We start from the raw sequence: 18,431 nt of genomic DNA on the forward strand, positions 1-18,431 counted from the left end.
TAGTAGGTAATTAACACGGTATAACTATAATCGAGTTTTTGTATACATTGAGGTATGTAATCTGAAATCTCTAAATAGAAATGTCTACCCGATATGAGTAATGATTTTGATTTCGTACTGATGATTTAGGTACTGTTCTCTTAATAAGATATTATTTTATAGTTTTATGTACCTACTCTAGGTAATTAACATTGAGGTAAAAGTTGGATATAGTTAAATGAAATTACGTGTACTTTTATAATGTTTATTAACTTAAGAACTATGTTCATATTACACAATCACATTAAATTGTACCCTTATTCGATGGTGTACCCATGTGGCGTATCTGAGGACAAACCTTCGTCTATCTTGTCAATTACTCTACGCGTTAATTCGTAAACTTGGTCTAATAACGTATTTTTCACTACATATTGGGCACACAGCTCGGCATTACATTTACATATATGTTCAAAGTTCTCATTCAATTTGTTACTGTCGTAAATTTCTATTTTGATGACTTTTGTACCTCCATTCCGATGTGGTTTTTTGATAAACGAGTAAACGGGTGTTGCCTTCCTCTTGACCCCCAAGGACAGACGTCTCACCCCTGACTCCCGTTCACTCTGACTTTGAGTTTGGGATGATGCCAAAGGAACGAAGTTGAATAGGTGTTCTGATGTATCCTGTAATTAATAATTAAGTTATTAGTTTAATGTTAACTACGAGTATTAACTTTTAATTAAATGAAAACTTGAAATAAGTTACATTAATAATAAAATATTTTATTGCACACAAAAAAAAAAAAAACATAAGTTACAGAGAAATCCGATGAAATTAACGAAGTAGGTGACTACAGGTGGACTTAGCGCTAAGCAGACACATACATTAAAAATTGTATTTACTTAATTATTATTTTATATCAATTACGTATGAGTAATGTAACCATTATAATTTGAAATTATTTTATAATAATAATACAAACACTCACTCTAAAAAAAATACTTACCGACATATTTTCCGTAGAACTAATCGCGTTGAATATATAAGAGTAAATAATATTTTCACTTATTTTCGGGGGTTTATATCTGAAATTATTGTGTTATTAGAGTTCAAAATCAAACGTTTAAAAAAAATGACATCACATTGTATTGAGATACGATTGGATTTACGATGTTAGCAATAATGCACTAAAGCAAATAAAATATACTAGCTCCGATCGCGACATTGTCTGTTTTTCTAAGATTAAAACCATAAAATGAATTTAATGAATAAAAAAAATATATGGTAAGTACCTTCACGTATTTGTTTTATATTATACACGGTGATCTGATTTTGCTGCGTTGTGGGATTTGCAATCGATGATTGTTTCCACCGACTAAGTGCTGAGTTGCGTTTTTCAATCACGTTGACAAATTTCATATAGGTATTGCGTTAGCTCCACGTGAATTTTCACTACTTAAGCTCCTCAGATCGATCCTCTTGATTCATTCCGCTACACAGGAAGCAAGGAAAACCCACTGTTCTCTCTACTGAAGCTACAAGGACATCATCATCATACAATGTAAGTGTGAATAAATGTATATTGTAATGTTGCTTATATAATTTTGACGACTTATCTGACCTACTGGTTAGTGACTAGCTACTAAGCCAGGGGCTTCTGGGTCGAATCTCAGTAAGGGTTTGTGTGATGAACACATATATTTGTTCCCGAGTCATGGTTGTTTTCTATGTGTTATTATGCGAGTACTCGCAACGCAAACTTACTGTAGGACTTAGTAAGAATATCCTATATTATTTATTTATTTATATTCGCAAAGTAACAAACTCGTAAAAATAATTAATCATTATTCAAATAAAACAACGTTAGAGTAATGGAGAATTATAATTATAAATGAATTATTTTAATAGCACATTATTTATTTTATTTCCAGGTCAAAACCCTCGTCCCACGCTGAAGATTTATATCTCTCATCCTCCACGGAGGAAGATTCGTCGGCACCGCCGCCGCCACCGCCGAAGGTTGACGTGATCGACAAAAAGAAAAAATCCAAGCCGCCGACATCGACGAGCTCGAGCAAGAGGTAGGTGTATACATAAATATTAGATAGTTGTGTGTTCTCAAAACCATAAAATAGCCTTTACGTAGTATTCTAACGCAGATTATAAATTAATAATATTTTAATAGTAACTTATTTTTATTTCCAGGTCAAAACGTTCGTCCCATACCGATTCGTATCTCTCATCCTCCACTGAGGAAGATTTGCCAGCACCGCCACCGCTACCACCGAAGGCTGACGCGGTCGAAAAAAAGAAAAAATCCAAGCCATCGACATCGTCAGCAAGCTCGAGCAAGAGGGTCAGAATAGCTCCTGTGAAGCCGCGGCACGGCACTGCAGCGGAACTATTCGGTGCCGATAGCGATGACGAGGGATTAGAAGCGAACCAACCTGCAGGGGAGGGTAAATTATTATCGTACATTTCACGACGACTTGCGAACGGTTTTGCTCGTCAGACAAATCCTGATAAAAAGGGCACCCACTTTGTTGAGGTCAAAGTGTATAAATGCGATGATATTGAAAAGGTGACACCAGTAAATCGATGGCGTCATGCTGTAGTAAATATTAAAAACCGAACCGATGATAATACTGAAGCTTGGAGACACTTGGCTAATTTTATTCACGCAACGCGAAAGGAATACCGAACATGTGCGCCGTCATTTGTTAGCAATTATTATTGATCAATTTAAGCCCTCGTATATATCTCTTATTACCACACTTATTAGTGCATCTGTAATAAAATACGAGGATTATAAATAAATGACTAATAAATAACGAGCTGATATTTGTGGTATTCCTTTTACGTTCTGTGAATAATTTTAACTAAATGTTCAAACGTGTTAGAGTGAATTTATTTCTTTTTCGTACATAGAATTATTCCTTTTTGTAAAATATGGGACCAATTGCATAGATTGAACTATGCGTGGATCCAACTATCCTGAACACAACGTAAAAGTAATAGCACAGATGTGAGCCCTCATTTATTTGTTGACATCTATTAATAATGTTTTTTACCCATATTCATTTTGAATTACATTACCTATGTTATGAAATGGAATATAAGTATTATATAATACATACTTTAATTAATTATAAATGTATATCTATTGTAGTACTAATTTGGAATAAAATGATATCTATAAAGTGTGTTATTTTGTTTACAGTGGGATCACGTAACCGTCCGTTATCCAGAACTATTTTAATGAAATGTGACAAATGTCAAATTAAATTGCCTAAGAATGAATACAATGCCCATTTGAGAACTAATTTACATAAATCGAATTGCATATTGAAAACTGATTTGAATAATATTGAAATTATAGCAACAGCCTTTAAAAACAGAATAGTCACCTATCGTCTGAATGCAACACAAAATGAATACGTAACTCCTGAGACGTTTTTGTGTGATATCAAAAGTAACATTATGAAAGTTGTAGAAATGTCATTACGGGAACATAAAAGTATCAAAATAAACTATGAGCTTTTCGTTTACTTTACATTACCTCATTCAGGCAAACAACAGTTAAAGTCATTCAATACAAAATATGATGTTATTTATGAAAACACAAATATCAATGAACTGTTTGAAAATACGATTGAACATTTAAAAAATAAAGTTATAGAATTTGAGCACCGTGAATCAGGCTGGTCTTTTGTCGCAATAAGTCATTTAGAAGTTAACGTAAACAAGTATTGTCCGATGCGAGGAGGTACTTACATACCTTTACCCCCAAGTGTCAAAAATACTAAAAGCTGCATTAATATTCAAAACAACGATAATTGTTGCTTTTTATGGAGTATACTGGCTGGTCTATATCCTGCAAAGAATAATGTGTGTCGAACTAAATCATACCCGCACTATTCAGATGTTTTAAATATCGATGGAATGTCATTCCCATTATCAGTCAGCGATATACGGTTATTTGAAAAAAATAACCCTGATATAAGCATTTGTATATATGGATTGGATAATAAGTATGCAGTAACAGGTCCTCTATATAGATCCAAATCAAAGAAAAATAATCATTTTAATCTATTATATATTGAAGTCGTTGGTAAAGGACATTACTGTTTAATTAAAGACCTGGTACGATTAGTTAGAAGACAAGTAACTTTACATAGAGGCCACATGCATTTCTGTGACTCATGTTTGCAATTTTTTAAAAGCGATAATAAATTTAAAACACACCATTGTTCCGAAATTGTAACAGTTTTACCTAATGAAAATACTGTCATTCAATTTAAGAACTTCGAACGTAAACAAAAAATCAATTTTATTATATACGCTGATTTTGAAAGTATGTTAATTAACTGTAATTCAGACAGTAGTAAAAATACGCAAAACCTAAAAAAGCATGTCCCGACATGTTTCGGTTATTACATATGCTGCTCGCACGATGCAAGTTTGAATAAATATGTTTCTTACAGAGGTGAAGATTGTGTAAAAGTTTTTGTTGAATGGTTAATAAACGATATTCATGAAATTCACAACATACTAATTAAAAATAATCCTATGAATCCATTAACATATAAAGAAAAGTGTAATTATGAGAATGCTACACACTGTCATATTTGTAAGCAGTTTTTATTTGGTGACAAAGTCCGTGATCACGATCACATTACATCAGAGTACAGAGGTGCAGCTCATTCACTTTGCAATTTGAAATACAGAATCTGTTCCTTTATACCAGTTGTCTTACATAATTTGACGGGGTATGATAGTCATTTATTTATAGAAGAACTTGCAAAGTACCCCGGGTCTATCAAAATAATGCCACAGTCCAAGGAAAAATATTCAAGCATAACAAAAACTATATATTCTACTAACAAATCGAGCGCCAAACCAATTGAAATAAAGTTTATCGATTCTTTTCAATTTCTTAGTTCCAGTTTATTTGAGTTAACCAAAAGTTTGAATAAAGAGGATTTTGTTAACTTGTCTAAAGAATTTACTGATACCCACCACTTTCAGTTATTAACACGTAAAGGTGTTTATCCCTATGATTACATTGATTCCTGGTTGAAATATGAAGACAATAAACTACCGACAAAAGAAATGTTTTATAATACTCTAAAATCTAAACACATCTCAGATATTGATTATAATCATGCCGAAACTGTGTGGTCAGCTTTTAATATAATGACTTTAGGGGAATATACTGATTTATACTTAAAATGTGACGTCTTGTTGTTAAGCGATGTGTTTGAACATTTTAGAAATACAAGTTTGAAGCATTATAATCTAGACCCAGCCTATTATGTATCTGCACCTAATTTAAGTTGGGATGCTATGCTTTTGTTTACAGACGTAAAATTACAGTTAATACACGACTTAGAAGTATATCAGATGATAGAAAGAGGGATACGTGGTGGATTAGCCCAGTGTTCTCTTCGGAATTCAAAAGCAAACAATAAATACACCCCTGATTTTGATACTTCTAGACCCACCTCATATTTGATGTATCTGGATTGTAACAATCTCTATGGTTATGCTATGAGACAAAAAATTACCTGTATCAGACTTTGAGTTTTTAACTTTAGATCGGGTTAGAAATTTTGACATACTGACTATACCAGAAAACGGTGAACATGGATACATTTTAGAAGTTGACATGAGTTATCCTGATCATTTACACGATCTGCATGCCGATTTGCCTTTTGCACCTGAAAGGTTTGTTCCCCAGGTGGGAAGTCAGAAAAGTTAATTGCAAATTTATATGACAAATACAACTATATCATTCATTTCGTACATTTGAAGGAATGTTTAAAGAACGGGTTAGTGTTACAGAAAATACATCGCATTCTACGTTTTAGACAGTCTAACTTCTTACAAAAATATATTGATCTAAATACTCGATTACGACAAGAAGCTTCTACTTCATTTGAAAAAGACTTTTTTAAACTATTAAATAATGCTATATTTGGAAAAACAATTGAAAATAAGCGAAAACATTTACATGTTCAATTAGCAATAAAATGGAAAGACAATGACAATAAAACAAACAAACACTTAGGTGCAGAAAAAATATTATTAAAACCTAATGTAAAGAATGTATCCATATTTAATGAAAACTTTGTGGCTGTTCAATTAAGTCCTGAAAAAATTTGTTTAGACCGCCCGATTTATATTGGATTTACAGTTTTAGAATTGGCAAAAACACATTTATATCAATTTCATTATAATTTCATTAAAAAAACGTACAAAGAAAACGTGAAACTCTGTTATACTGATACTGATAGCCTTCTTTATAACATTATTACTGATGACTTTTACAATGATCTAAATAAAAACATATCAAAATATGATACTAGTAATTATGACCACAATAACCCTTATGGTATACCTAAACTAAATGCTAAAGTACCTGGTTTATTTAAAGATGAATTTGGTGGTACGGTAATTACTGAATTTATTGGATTAAGAGCAAAACTGTACTGTTTAAAAAATGTAAAGAAGACAATAACGAAAGCAAAAGGTGTCACAAAACCTATAACGAATAAATTAAGAATTAAACATTTTGACAAAGTTTTGCAAACAAAAAAAGTGTATACCCATAATATGAATATGATTCGATCAATCAAACATGTTTTATATTCACAGCAAGTTGATAAAGTAGTTTTAAACTGCAACGATGATAAAAGGCAGATATTGCCCACAATATACAAACATTACCATGGGGGCACTGTAAGACTATATTTTAAATTATATAATAATGTGATACTAAAATTTGTTTTTGTTTGTTTTTTTTTGTACCTATCTGTAATAATCTCCAGAAATTTAATAAATTTATTTACTCTGTTAATCAATTGTTTTATTTATGTTAAGACATATCCTATAAAAAGCGTTGAGATATCATATTTTTTTCATAATAACAATGAAATTCATTAAGCATACCCAAACTCTGGAAGTAAATAATATAATCGTTGAAAATGACGTGCATAAAAATACAAGACATAGTACATTATTACCTAATACAATCCGCTGTATAATATGTGGACCTTCAAACTGTGGTAAAACTAATGTAATATTAAATTTATTATTACATGAAAATGGTCTAAAGTTTAAAAATATCTATTTGTATTCAAAGACCGCTTTTCAGCCAAAATATCGCTACCTCCAACTAATTATGGAGAAAATTCCAGATGCTAACTTTTTAATATTTAATGACAATAAAGACGTTATCCATCCAAATGATGCTATGACCAATTCAATCATGATTTTCGATGATGTTGTATGTGAAAATCAAGTGAACATTAGGAATTACTTTGCTATGGGAAGACATCGACAAATTGATTGTTTTTATTTATCGCAAACTTACTCCAAAATTCCGAAGCAACTGTTAAGAGACAATGTGAATCTCTTAATTGTTTTTAAACAAGATGATACTAACTTAAAACATATATACAATGAACATGTAAACACCGATATGGATTGGATAAAATTTAAAGAACTTTGTTCAATTATATGGGATGATTGTTTTAGCTTTTTATTAATTAATAAAGATTGTACACTAGATAAAGGACGATATAGACAGGGGTTTGATACATTTATTTACTTTTAAATTTCCCATTATTTAATGTTTTAAATGTTGACGAAGGCTCACTTGAAACTGAGTGCTCGTATTAAAAGGTTGGTGTCAAGACTGCTGAAATGGATACACATTTAAAAGATCAACTTATCAAAGCAGTAGATAACATAAAAAACAAAATAAAGAAGATAAATAATGAAGAACATGAAAATAATATTAATTTAAAAAAAGTTTTTAAACCTATTACTGAACCATTAGAAAACCTCGTTATGCAAAGTTCTTTTGTTAAACCAGCTATTAACATGACTACAAGTACAGATACGAGTGACAAATCTCAGAATTTAAATGATTCTATAGGATACAAAAATTTCAAAGAGATAATTGCTCCTGATCAGCATTCAGAATATTATGAATACTCTAATGTTAGTAATAAAACTTCTCAAGAACAAAATAATGATACACTTCTATCTCTAAAAAAAGAAGACATGATTGATTTATATGAGGACATCAATATACCATTCGGGATTCGTAGCACGAATAAAAAGTTGATGATGGGTAATTCTGATGTATACTTGTCTTTGGTAAATAAGACTTCCGATACTGAAAAACAATATGTTATTACTATAGACAACAAAAAATTTGAATTAACCGCAGGGTTGAAAGAACTATTGATGCGAAACAAACCCAATCTCAGTCTTGTTACTGAAAAAGATAAAACTGAATACAAAGAAATGTTAACCCGTACAAACGCACATAAACGAGATTTTGATCCAAACGGAAAATTAAAAGGAGACAAAGGTATAAAATATTGCAGTATTATCAAACCTCTCTTTTCACAATTACTTGACACTAACATTAAAACAGGTGGTAACTTACCTGCATTAAAACATTATAAAAGTAACACAGATTATATTTATTGGGATGATCCAAATGAATTAATTGAAAGGCTTAAACTTTTGATTGCATCCAAAGACGCTGGAAACACCAACCATGATAATGAAATTATATCAATTATTGAAGAATTAAAGGAAGCCGGTATTGTAAAGCAATAAAATAAATTGAAATATTATGTTAATGCTCAGTGAATAAATAAACGTGTCTTAGACATGACAAATAACAATGATATTTATAATTGTAAAGCAGAATTTAATAAAGTATTAAGTATAAAGGAGGAAAATATATTATCTAATACAATAAATACAGAAATAATAAACAAAATCGATGCCTGTATGAAAAAGGTGATGAATATAGATAAAAACATTTCGGTTTTAATGAATCGAGTAACAAAAGTTGAAAAGAATATTTCTAACAAAGAATTTGAATATAATATTAATAAACATTATGAGCAAAGCGGACGTCGTAAATGAAATTCATAAAAATGCAAGGGTGAATTTTCCTCGAAGAAGCGTCATTTTAAGAGATATTGATGACCTCTGGCAAGCAGATTTAATAGATATGCAGACTTTTTCAAAACTGAATGCTGGTTATAAGTACATATTAGTGATTATTGACTGTTTCTCAAAATACGCTTGGGCATTTCCACTCAAACGTAAGACTAAAGAAACCGTATCCAAAATGTTTGAAACATTATTATCAAGAGGACGTAAACCAATCAATTTACAAACAGACAGGGGTAATGAATTTTATAATAGTAATTTCAGAAAAGTTGTTCAAAAATATAATATTAATCATTACTCTACATTTTCCACCAAAAAGGCATCAATAGTTGAAAGACTTATAAGAACTCTTAAAGCTAAGCTGTATAAGGAGTTTAGTCTGAAGGGTAATTATAAATGGGTCGATGGAACTCTTGACCAGAAAGTTTCAGAATATAATCATACTTTTCATAGGACGGTGGGAAGAGCGCCGATCACGATCAATCGTAGTAATAAAGGAGTTGTATTACAAAGATACATTAAGAATTTACTAACAAAGAAAAACCCGGTTTGCAAAAGGTTTCGTATTGGAGATTTTGTAAGAGTTAGCAAGTATAAAGGATGTTTCGAGAAACGATTTACCCCTAATTGGTCAACAGAAATATTTAAGATAACTAATGTTCGAAATACTAACCCCACTACATATTATCTAGAAGACGCCAAGCGTAGGCCTATTTTAGGAGCATTCTATGCGCAAGAAATTCAGAAAACTTTGCATCCTCAAGTTTATCTTGTTGAAAGAGTGTTAAAACGTAAAGGAAATAAAGTATATGTTAAGTGGCTCGGCCTTCCACCGAGTGAAAATAGTTGGATTGATAAGACAAATCGTTTGTAATCGGGTTTAAATTTACTTTCACTGTTTTGTACACTCATTTGTATTTCAAACTCTACACTATAGAGACCAGTACAGACATATCCAACATTTAAATCTATTTCATAAAAAATGAAACGCACGAGAAATAATTCTGAAAACGAAAATAAGAAGAAACTTAGCAATCAGAAATTTGGAGCTGGCTTAAAGAAAACTTTTAATAATCTTGTTTCACACACTAAAAGACATATCAGTAATCTAAAGCCAAAATGTAAGAACATGCTAATGGAATTAGCGTACGCTGCTGCTCAAGAATTAGCATCGGACTTGCCTATACAATTACCCAGAGTGATACCAGTACCTAAAACTGGCGGATTTCTACCATTGATTCCAATTTTAGCAGGATTATCGGCTACAGGAAGTTTAGCAGGAGGTGTTGCGGGAATAAGAAAAGCTATTAACCATTATAAATCAGCAAAACGACAACTAGCTAAATTAAAGAGACATAATATGAAAATGGAGGGTAAATGTATTGGAAAAGGAGTGCATCTTAAACCCTACAAGGGTGGACTAGGAATTTATGTTACAAATAAAAAAAACTAGATGGCAGGCTACCCAATAGAGCATTGAGTAATATCGATATAATAAAACATTCGAAAAGTATTCCTTACTTTCGTGGTGTATTCATGAGAGATGAATTACCACCAAAACCATTACCGATGGAATGTGGTGTTATTAATTTAGATTCATCTGAAAATAACGGTACTCACTGGGTAGCCTATGGAAAAAATAAAAATTATATTGAATATTTTGATAGTTACGGAAATTTAAAACCTCCAAAGGAATTCATAAAATATATGGGAGCTAATATACGCTATAATTACGATAATATACAAAAAAATCATTTATTTAACTGTGGGCATTTATGTTTAAAATTTCTGAATTCATTCTGGCAGAAATATTATTAAATAAGTAAACTTATGTGTTTAATAAGACCAAAAACATAATACAACAATATTATAATAAACGATATCTTCTACCGTATCACATTCAACCTCGAACAGTGTCTAGAATCGGGTGTTAAGCATACGTTTACATAATTTTACCTTACAAAATCAAGTGATACATTATGTATGTTTTCAATAAAAGCGGAATTACAAGAATACCATCGAATATTCAACTCCCAGTCTTCAAAGGAGCAAGTCGATTAAATTCTAGCAAGAGAATTACTAAGAGCAATAAGTTATTTCTTCGTTCTCTTGGGTTTAAAATAAAATAAAATACTTATAATAAGATGTTGCATATCACAGATATTCCACAACAAGATAATTCAATTGAAAGCTATACCATCCATTCATACAATCCCTACAATCATAGCTTTAAGGAAAATGACGAAATCAGGATACCTATAAATCAACAAGATGTGTATGTATTACCATCTGCAAGCTCCATTTACATTGAAGGGTATGCAAGTGTATGGCGAGTAGATGCTGCTGGGAAAAAAATAACAAAAGATGTAAATTTTACAAATAACCCCATATTATTTTTGTTCAAAGATATAAGTTACGAACTAAATGGGATTGAAATTGACCGGAATAAAAATTGCGGGATTACTACAACGATGAAATCTCTTATTTCAATGAATGAAGGAGAAAGTAAGAACGCTGCATTGTGGGGTTGGGATCTAAGCGGGAGTATTCTAAAGCAAGGTCATTTCTCCATTATAATACCTCTGAATAAAGTGCTTGGCTTCGCGGAAGATTATAATAAGATTTTAGTCAACTGTAGGCACGAACTTGTACTAAACAGAAGTAATTCAGTTTTAAATAGTGTTGTACTTGAAGAAAATGATCAAGTTCAAATTGATATCCATAAAATCCAATGGCGGGTACCACATGTTAGAGTTTCTGACCGTAATAGATTGCCACTACTAAAGTGCTTAGAGAAAGATCGATCTATACAACTAGCATTCCGGAATTGGGATTTGTATGAATATCCACTTTTACCTAAAACAACAAAACATGCATGGTCAGTAAAAACCGCTTCCCAGTTAGAAAAGCCTAGATATGTTATATTAGCATTACAGACTGATAGAAAACTAAACAAACTAAAAAATTCTACTATATTTGATCACTGCAATATAACTAACGTCAAATTATTTTTAAATTCACAGTACTTTCCATACGATCCTCTTAATTTAAAATTTAGCGAAGACAAATTTAGTATATTATACGAAATGTATGCCAACTTTCGTCAGTCGTATTATGGGGTCGGTGTCGATCCTCTGCTTAATCTGAACACATTAAAAAAAACTCCTTTATTTGTAATAGACTGCTCAAGGCAGAACGATTCATTAAAAACTGGCCCAGTTGACGTTCGAATAGAAATCGAGTCCTCAGAAGACATACCTGATAAAACGACAGCCTATTGTTTAATTATAAACGATCGGCTTGTCGAGTATAAACCTTTGAGTAATATAGTAAGGAAATTATCATGAATGTGATTTTGGATGTTCAAGGATTTAAAAATGAAAATAATCAATTTATACCAAAAGAAGTGGCGATTATTTCTCAAAAAAGTTTTCTTGTGTTTCTGATCAGCCCTCCCCATCCGTTCTATACCTTAACAAAGAAAGAACGTTCACAAGTCTCTTGGGTGGAAAAATACAAAGGAATATTATGGAATGAAGGCTATGTATCATATTTTAATTATAAGAATTTGATTGTTGATTACTGTAAAGATAAACACATTTATACAAAAGGTTATGAAAAAGTGCAGTGGGTGAAAGAAATAACAGACAGTGATAATGTTTATAATTTAGAACATTTTGACTGCCCAAATTTAAAGACTTTATGCGAAAAATATTCAAATAAATGTGATATTCAAAATTGTATATATCATGCTAATGTCTGCGCTTTTAAAAATGTATCATGCCTGAATAAGTGGTGTATAGAAAATAATGTTTTTTTTACAAAATAAAATATAATCATGAATACCTGTGTTATTATTTTAAAATTATGATGATCTATAAAACAAAATAATATAGGTAATAAGTAATTTTAGTACCATCATAAATATCAAACCTAAAGTCACTCGAACCAATTTGCAAATAAATAATCAATTAAAAATGGACAACAATGTGGAAGACATCGATGAAGTTCTTATTTATCAATGTCATATACCGACATGGACACCATATATTATACTGGTTTTCGAGTATTGGCATGAGTAATCAGAAAAGATAAATGGTTCGTATAGACTTGGTTACAAATTTGAATGTTTGAGTGTTACTTTTAGAATTGAATCTGATAAATCAGAACTTACTAACATCCTGCTACCTCGCTACTTGAAAAGGTGACTTCTTGAATGGACACAAAATGAGTAATTATTTGAATGATCGATCGATTAAAATTAGTATTCTAATGTGTAATATTGGTGGCACCTGGATCTTCTTTGATCCAGGTGCACCAATATTACACTACTTGTCTGTGTGTGTGTGTGTGTCTGTCTGTTTGTCTGTCTGTCTGTCTATCTGTCTGTCTGTCTCTCTGTCTGTCTGTCTCTCTGTCTGTCTGTCTGTTTGTCTTTTGTTTGAATTTGTTTTTTTGTTTGAAAGCTCAGTTAGTCGGGAGTGTTCTTAGCCATAGCCATGTTTCATGAAAATCCACTATTTTTTCAAAATTTTGATTTTGTGGTTAGGTTTTTGCCAGACTGTTAAATAAGCCTTTACCAGAAAAAAGAAAGAAACAATTTTTTTTCTTTTTTCTATAAATAACTACAGAATTAAAATTTTGGAAAAACCCCCGACTGCGACTGTCAGTGGACCAACTGTCATGAATCATGCACTAAGAACACTCCCGACTAACTCAGCTTTCAAACAAAAAAACAAAATCTAAATCGGTTCATCCGTTCGGGAGCTACGATGCCACAGACAGACAGACATGTCAAACTTATAACACCCCGTCGTTTTTGCGTCGGGATTTGAAAATAAAATTAGAAAATATTCTCAAACAGCACTCTCTCAGCTCTAATGCAATAAGGCACACAATTAATTCATGCATAGGTAGCATGTCACAGCGCTAGAATAATCAATTGAGTTACAACACAAGCTCACTCAATCGTCACCTCGTCGTATGCGAGGTCACAATAAAGATACAGTACTTGGCACAGAAGTGTCACTTAGTATAGATGGCAAAAATTCGTTACCGGTCCTTTAACTACCATTTCTTATCCATCCTTTGGGTACGCTTGTACGGGCCATTTTTTCAAAGTTGTCCACCTCACTTTTTTGTAACATAGGTATTTTTTACGCGCTTGATACGCAGAATCGCGAGATCTTTCGATCCAGATAGGAGAAAGAAAATGTCCCAAGATTTCTATACCTTTTTCAAACCTTCCATTCCGTTACCGCCATACAAAATGTATGAAAAAATTGTAACGGAATGGAAAAAAACCTTGGGATACCTTTTTTCTCGTATTAGGATTGAAAGAGCTCGCGATTCTGAGTGGAAACCACATAAAATTTTCCAAATCCAAAAAAAAGTTGGGTGGACAACTTTGAGAAAAAAATGGGCCCACGCGTCTTTGCTTTGGGTCTACGCTGAGCTCAGCCTTTGGACTTTGCATTACATACTTATAAAATCGTTGTGTCGTTAGGAACTTTACTGGTTCTGTATTGAAGCACTGTCCACTTAATATAATAAAACCAGGTTCCTCGCGTAAATAAAATCGGCGATTTCTCAACAATTATCTTACTCCATAGACAGAATAACGTCTGTGACTAAGACCACTTTGCAGGCTAGCATGCACCGGGCCCAGGGTCGAGTGGCGTGGAGACAACTGGTGAAGAGCGTCCACATTCGTCACGTCCCTCAGCCATGAGGATATGACAAAGAAGAATCTTACTCCATAACGAAGAGCACAGTTATTAAGTTGCACTTATATGATGAGTGACAAAGGGGCTGAGTCACGAACTACAAGTGTTTGTCAATAAGTCCCTCCGGTCGATCCTCCATACCTTCTGGCCGAAAACCATAAGAAATGAGGATCTGTGGAGTATGTGCCGACAACCTCCGATCGCCCAGGAAGTGGCTCTGCGGGAATGGAGATGGATCGGTCATACCCTAAGAGGAGCTACCAACAGCGCCAGTATCGCGCTTGAGTGGCGTCCTCAAGGAGGGAAGCGAGCCCGCAAACGCCCCGTACACACCTGGAGGCGGAGCGTTGAGAACGAGCTGAGGAAATATGGACTGAGCTGGAACGAGGCCAAGGCAGTGGCTCAAGATAGAAAGGCGTGGAAGGATCTTGTGGAGGTCTTGTGCACCTATGGGGTGCCTTAGGACATTCAAAAACAACAACAACTTGTATGATAACTGCATGCAGACTGCAACGTTAGCATGCAGTTCTGTATCGGTCCTTAATGGTGAATACAGCGATGGTGAATAGACTATGTGTAGAAACCTGTGAGCCAAACACGCCCGAACAATTGAGTGATATACCGTTAACGCCCTCATAACTCAATTCAGACTATCGGTATACTAGAGGTATACTGTATTATGCTGTGGATGTCTTAATGGGTAAACCACAGCCACTCTACCGTATGCTAACGCAGTATGTATATAGAACTATAATTATGTAAGTACACGTATGTTTAGATAATTATGTAAATTAAACACAATACACATACAATGTTCACATGGGTGATAATAAGTAATTAAATATCAATTATTTGGGTTAATCAACTTTTTCTTGCCTGTTATTGCCATGGTTACGGTCTCCTGATTCACGCTAGTTTTATGCAAAATTATGATACTTAAATTATGCAAACATGCATAACCCCTAGTTCTCTAGTTCTATCTTGTATTAAATCTAGTACAAGCTATTGAAGATTTAATTACTTGATAAGATTGAACGCAATAGCCACATCGGTCAACATAGCCGAAACCTCATTAATAGTGCTAATCACATAAAATGTTTGATGTCGTATTAAAACTAGATCAAAGCCATATAAATTAGGTCTTCAGGTTTAATCTACATGGGTCTCTTGTACTACTTCTAATATAAAGCCTCGTATTGAAGATTTCATTACTTGATAAGATTTAACGCAATAGCCACATCGGTCAACATCATAGTCGACATCTCGTTAATAATTATATCTATTACGTATTAAAGTAATATTAAAAACAATTTAAAACCATACAAATTATTAACTAACAATCTACATCATCTATTGTAGTCATATATTATATCTAGTACAAACTAACTATAGTAACTATTGAAGATTTCATTACTTGATAAGATTGAACGCAATAGCCACATCGGTCAACATAGCCGAGACTTCGTTAGTGTCCCGTTGAAATATAGACCGAGAGGCCACGTCTTAGATAACGATGTATCGAGGGCTTTATACGGGGTGTTGGGGCTATATATTAAAAAAAAAACTTTGTATTTAATTCAGATTTATGGTATCTAGTACTTTTTAAGTCCGCTGACTTAATAAGACGATTCGGTAGTGAAAATTGGGAAAAAAGTAAAATACAAACATACAATCGCGCCTGTTTTCCAGAGGGGTAGGCAGAGATCATGGTTATTACGTAGTGCGTTACCGCTATAAACGACTCGGAAAACGTATGCCATTTTTGGTTCTATTAGTAACTGTTCCCTTTCTCCATAAAATCTCATTTTCCATGACGTGTACGCTTGGGAATCTAAGGCCGACATGAGACCAGAGTGGCGCCGTGATCTTAAAGCGGGGGCAGGACAAACATGATGAGGATTGGTTAGAAAGCCTCAGGCAGAAAAAACTACGCGCTGCCAGACCCCCTCCCCTAAACTCTGATCATGTCTGCGATCGCTGTGGCAGAAGATGCCGCTCTGGTATAGGTCTCTTTAGCCACCGAAGACGTTGCTATCAATCAACCTTCCCACAACACATGATTTACTGGACGCTGCTACAATCATCTGCAATAGATTACGTGGCCAATGATGATGATGATGTACGCTGTAGTAACGTAATACCTCAAAAAAGTTATAGTAGCTCTTACATATAGTCAACCAATTGGAACCCTAGGCCACTCTACAACCATGTCAAAATGACAAGCAGTAAGAGATTTCTTACAATCGGATTTATAACGTCACTATGACATAGTTCTACAGTGGCCTAGGGTTCCAATTGGTTGACTGTACATTGAGGTTATGCGTATGTATAATCAGGTGACCTAATTCTGATACCTATTCCAAAGGGCGAGAATACATTGAATATTCTATTGAGGTTCTCTGTTTCTAGGAATATAGCCTCCACATGACCGTAGCAACAAAGAAATCCAGGGTTCAAAGCTTAGTACAAGTATTTAACTGTTTGCAACTGAAATACAAGCCTTACCCGATTTCATATACACCGTGTTTCTTTGTTTTCCGTTAAATTAGACACGTAGCTAGGTTCGTTATCAGAAGCCACCCAGTATATCACTTTTAATTCAATTGGCAAAAAAAAAATTGTGTGAGAGACCCTTAAGAATAACATTCAAATTAGTGTCAAGTGTTTGACGGGACATGTCAAAACAAAAAACATTAGGAATTGGTAAAGGCTGTCACACACGTTTTCAGTAATTATCTTTATTTTTTTAATAACTCAATAACCGTAAGAGTTAAGTTAAGACGCTAGTTTCTCAGAAAAATGAAATGAAATGAAATATTTATTTTCCAAGTAGGCATATTACAATGCGCTTATGAACGTCAAATAAAGCTACGCCGGCTCTAACCCTACGCCTCAGCCTCGAGAAGATTTCAGTATCCCCTCAGTTGGAGGGGGGAATCCACTATGGGACCGGCAAGAAACTCGGCAGGCCGCTTCTTTTCAAAACATTACATCTTATAATTAACATGCATTAAAAAACGAGATTGCGAGAAGAGTTGGGGCACGTTGCCGGCCTTTGAGATGGGTGTACGCTCTTTTATTGAAGGTTTGAATGTCGTATCACTAGTATCGATTCGGTTCGGACATACAGCAGGCGACAGTTTCATTCCACAATTTACCTGTACGAGGCAGGAAATAAATAAATAAATAAATATTGGGGGACACCTTACACACATCAACTTAGCCCCAAACTAAGCAAAGCTTGTATTATGATTGCTAAGCGACGATATAGGTACATACTTAAATAGATAAATACATACTTATATACATAGAAAACATCTATGACTCAGGAACAAATATCTGTGCTCATCACACAAATAAATGCCCTAAACATTAAATACGCTGGTTCGATTCCAGCTCGGAGCACTGGAGGCTTTGGTCACTTTTTCTTTGTATATGACATTTATTTAATGTTTAGAACATAATAGTAGTGTTACTACTTAAAAATAACAAGTTAAAATATTTTCTATGAAAGTAATTTAATTTGTTCTTAGAGTGAATAAATGCCCTTACCGGGATTCGAACGTCCGGGATTCCGGAGACACGCACAATTGAGGACTGCAAAATATGGCCTACTAGCGTTTGCCCGCGGCTTCGCTCGCGTTAGAAAGAGACAAAAAGTAGCCTATGTCACTCTCCATCTCTTCAACTATCCCCACTTAAAAAATCACGGCAATCCGTCGCTCCGTTTTGCCGTGAAGTACG

At 33.6% G+C, this 18,431-nt stretch overlaps 2 protein-coding genes across 3 annotated transcripts; one reads left to right on the forward strand and one right to left on the reverse strand.

Moving 5' to 3' along the window:
• Positions 1-230: 230 nt before the first annotated feature.
• On the reverse strand, positions 231-13,279 carry LOC125232485. Of its 2 annotated transcripts, none has more exons than XM_048138169.1 (2): positions 13,136-13,279; positions 231-662 (listed from the first exon to the last, which is right to left on the reverse strand). In XM_048138169.1, the coding sequence occupies exons 1-2, from the start codon at positions 13,139-13,141 to the stop codon at positions 297-299; spliced, it is 372 nt and encodes a 123-aa protein (XP_047994126.1). In that variant the 5' UTR covers positions 13,142-13,279; the 3' UTR covers positions 231-296. The 2 variants fall into 2 exon arrangements, with proteins under 2 accessions (XP_047994126.1, XP_047994125.1); XM_048138168.1 differs by lacking the exon at positions 13,136-13,279 and adding an exon at positions 986-1,109.
• LOC125232484 (formin-like protein 3) lies at positions 1,407-2,716 on the forward strand. The gene is made up of 3 exons (XM_048138167.1): positions 1,407-1,540; positions 1,911-2,060; positions 2,185-2,716. Coding segments are annotated over exons 1-3 (684 nt in total). The 5' UTR covers positions 1,407-1,538.
• Positions 13,280-18,431: the final 5,152 nt, after the last annotated feature.

Source organism: Leguminivora glycinivorella, chromosome 13 (assembly GCF_023078275.1).
Source record: "Leguminivora glycinivorella isolate SPB_JAAS2020 chromosome 13, LegGlyc_1.1, whole genome shotgun sequence".
Lineage (NCBI taxonomy): Eukaryota > Metazoa > Arthropoda > Insecta > Lepidoptera > Tortricidae > Leguminivora > Leguminivora glycinivorella.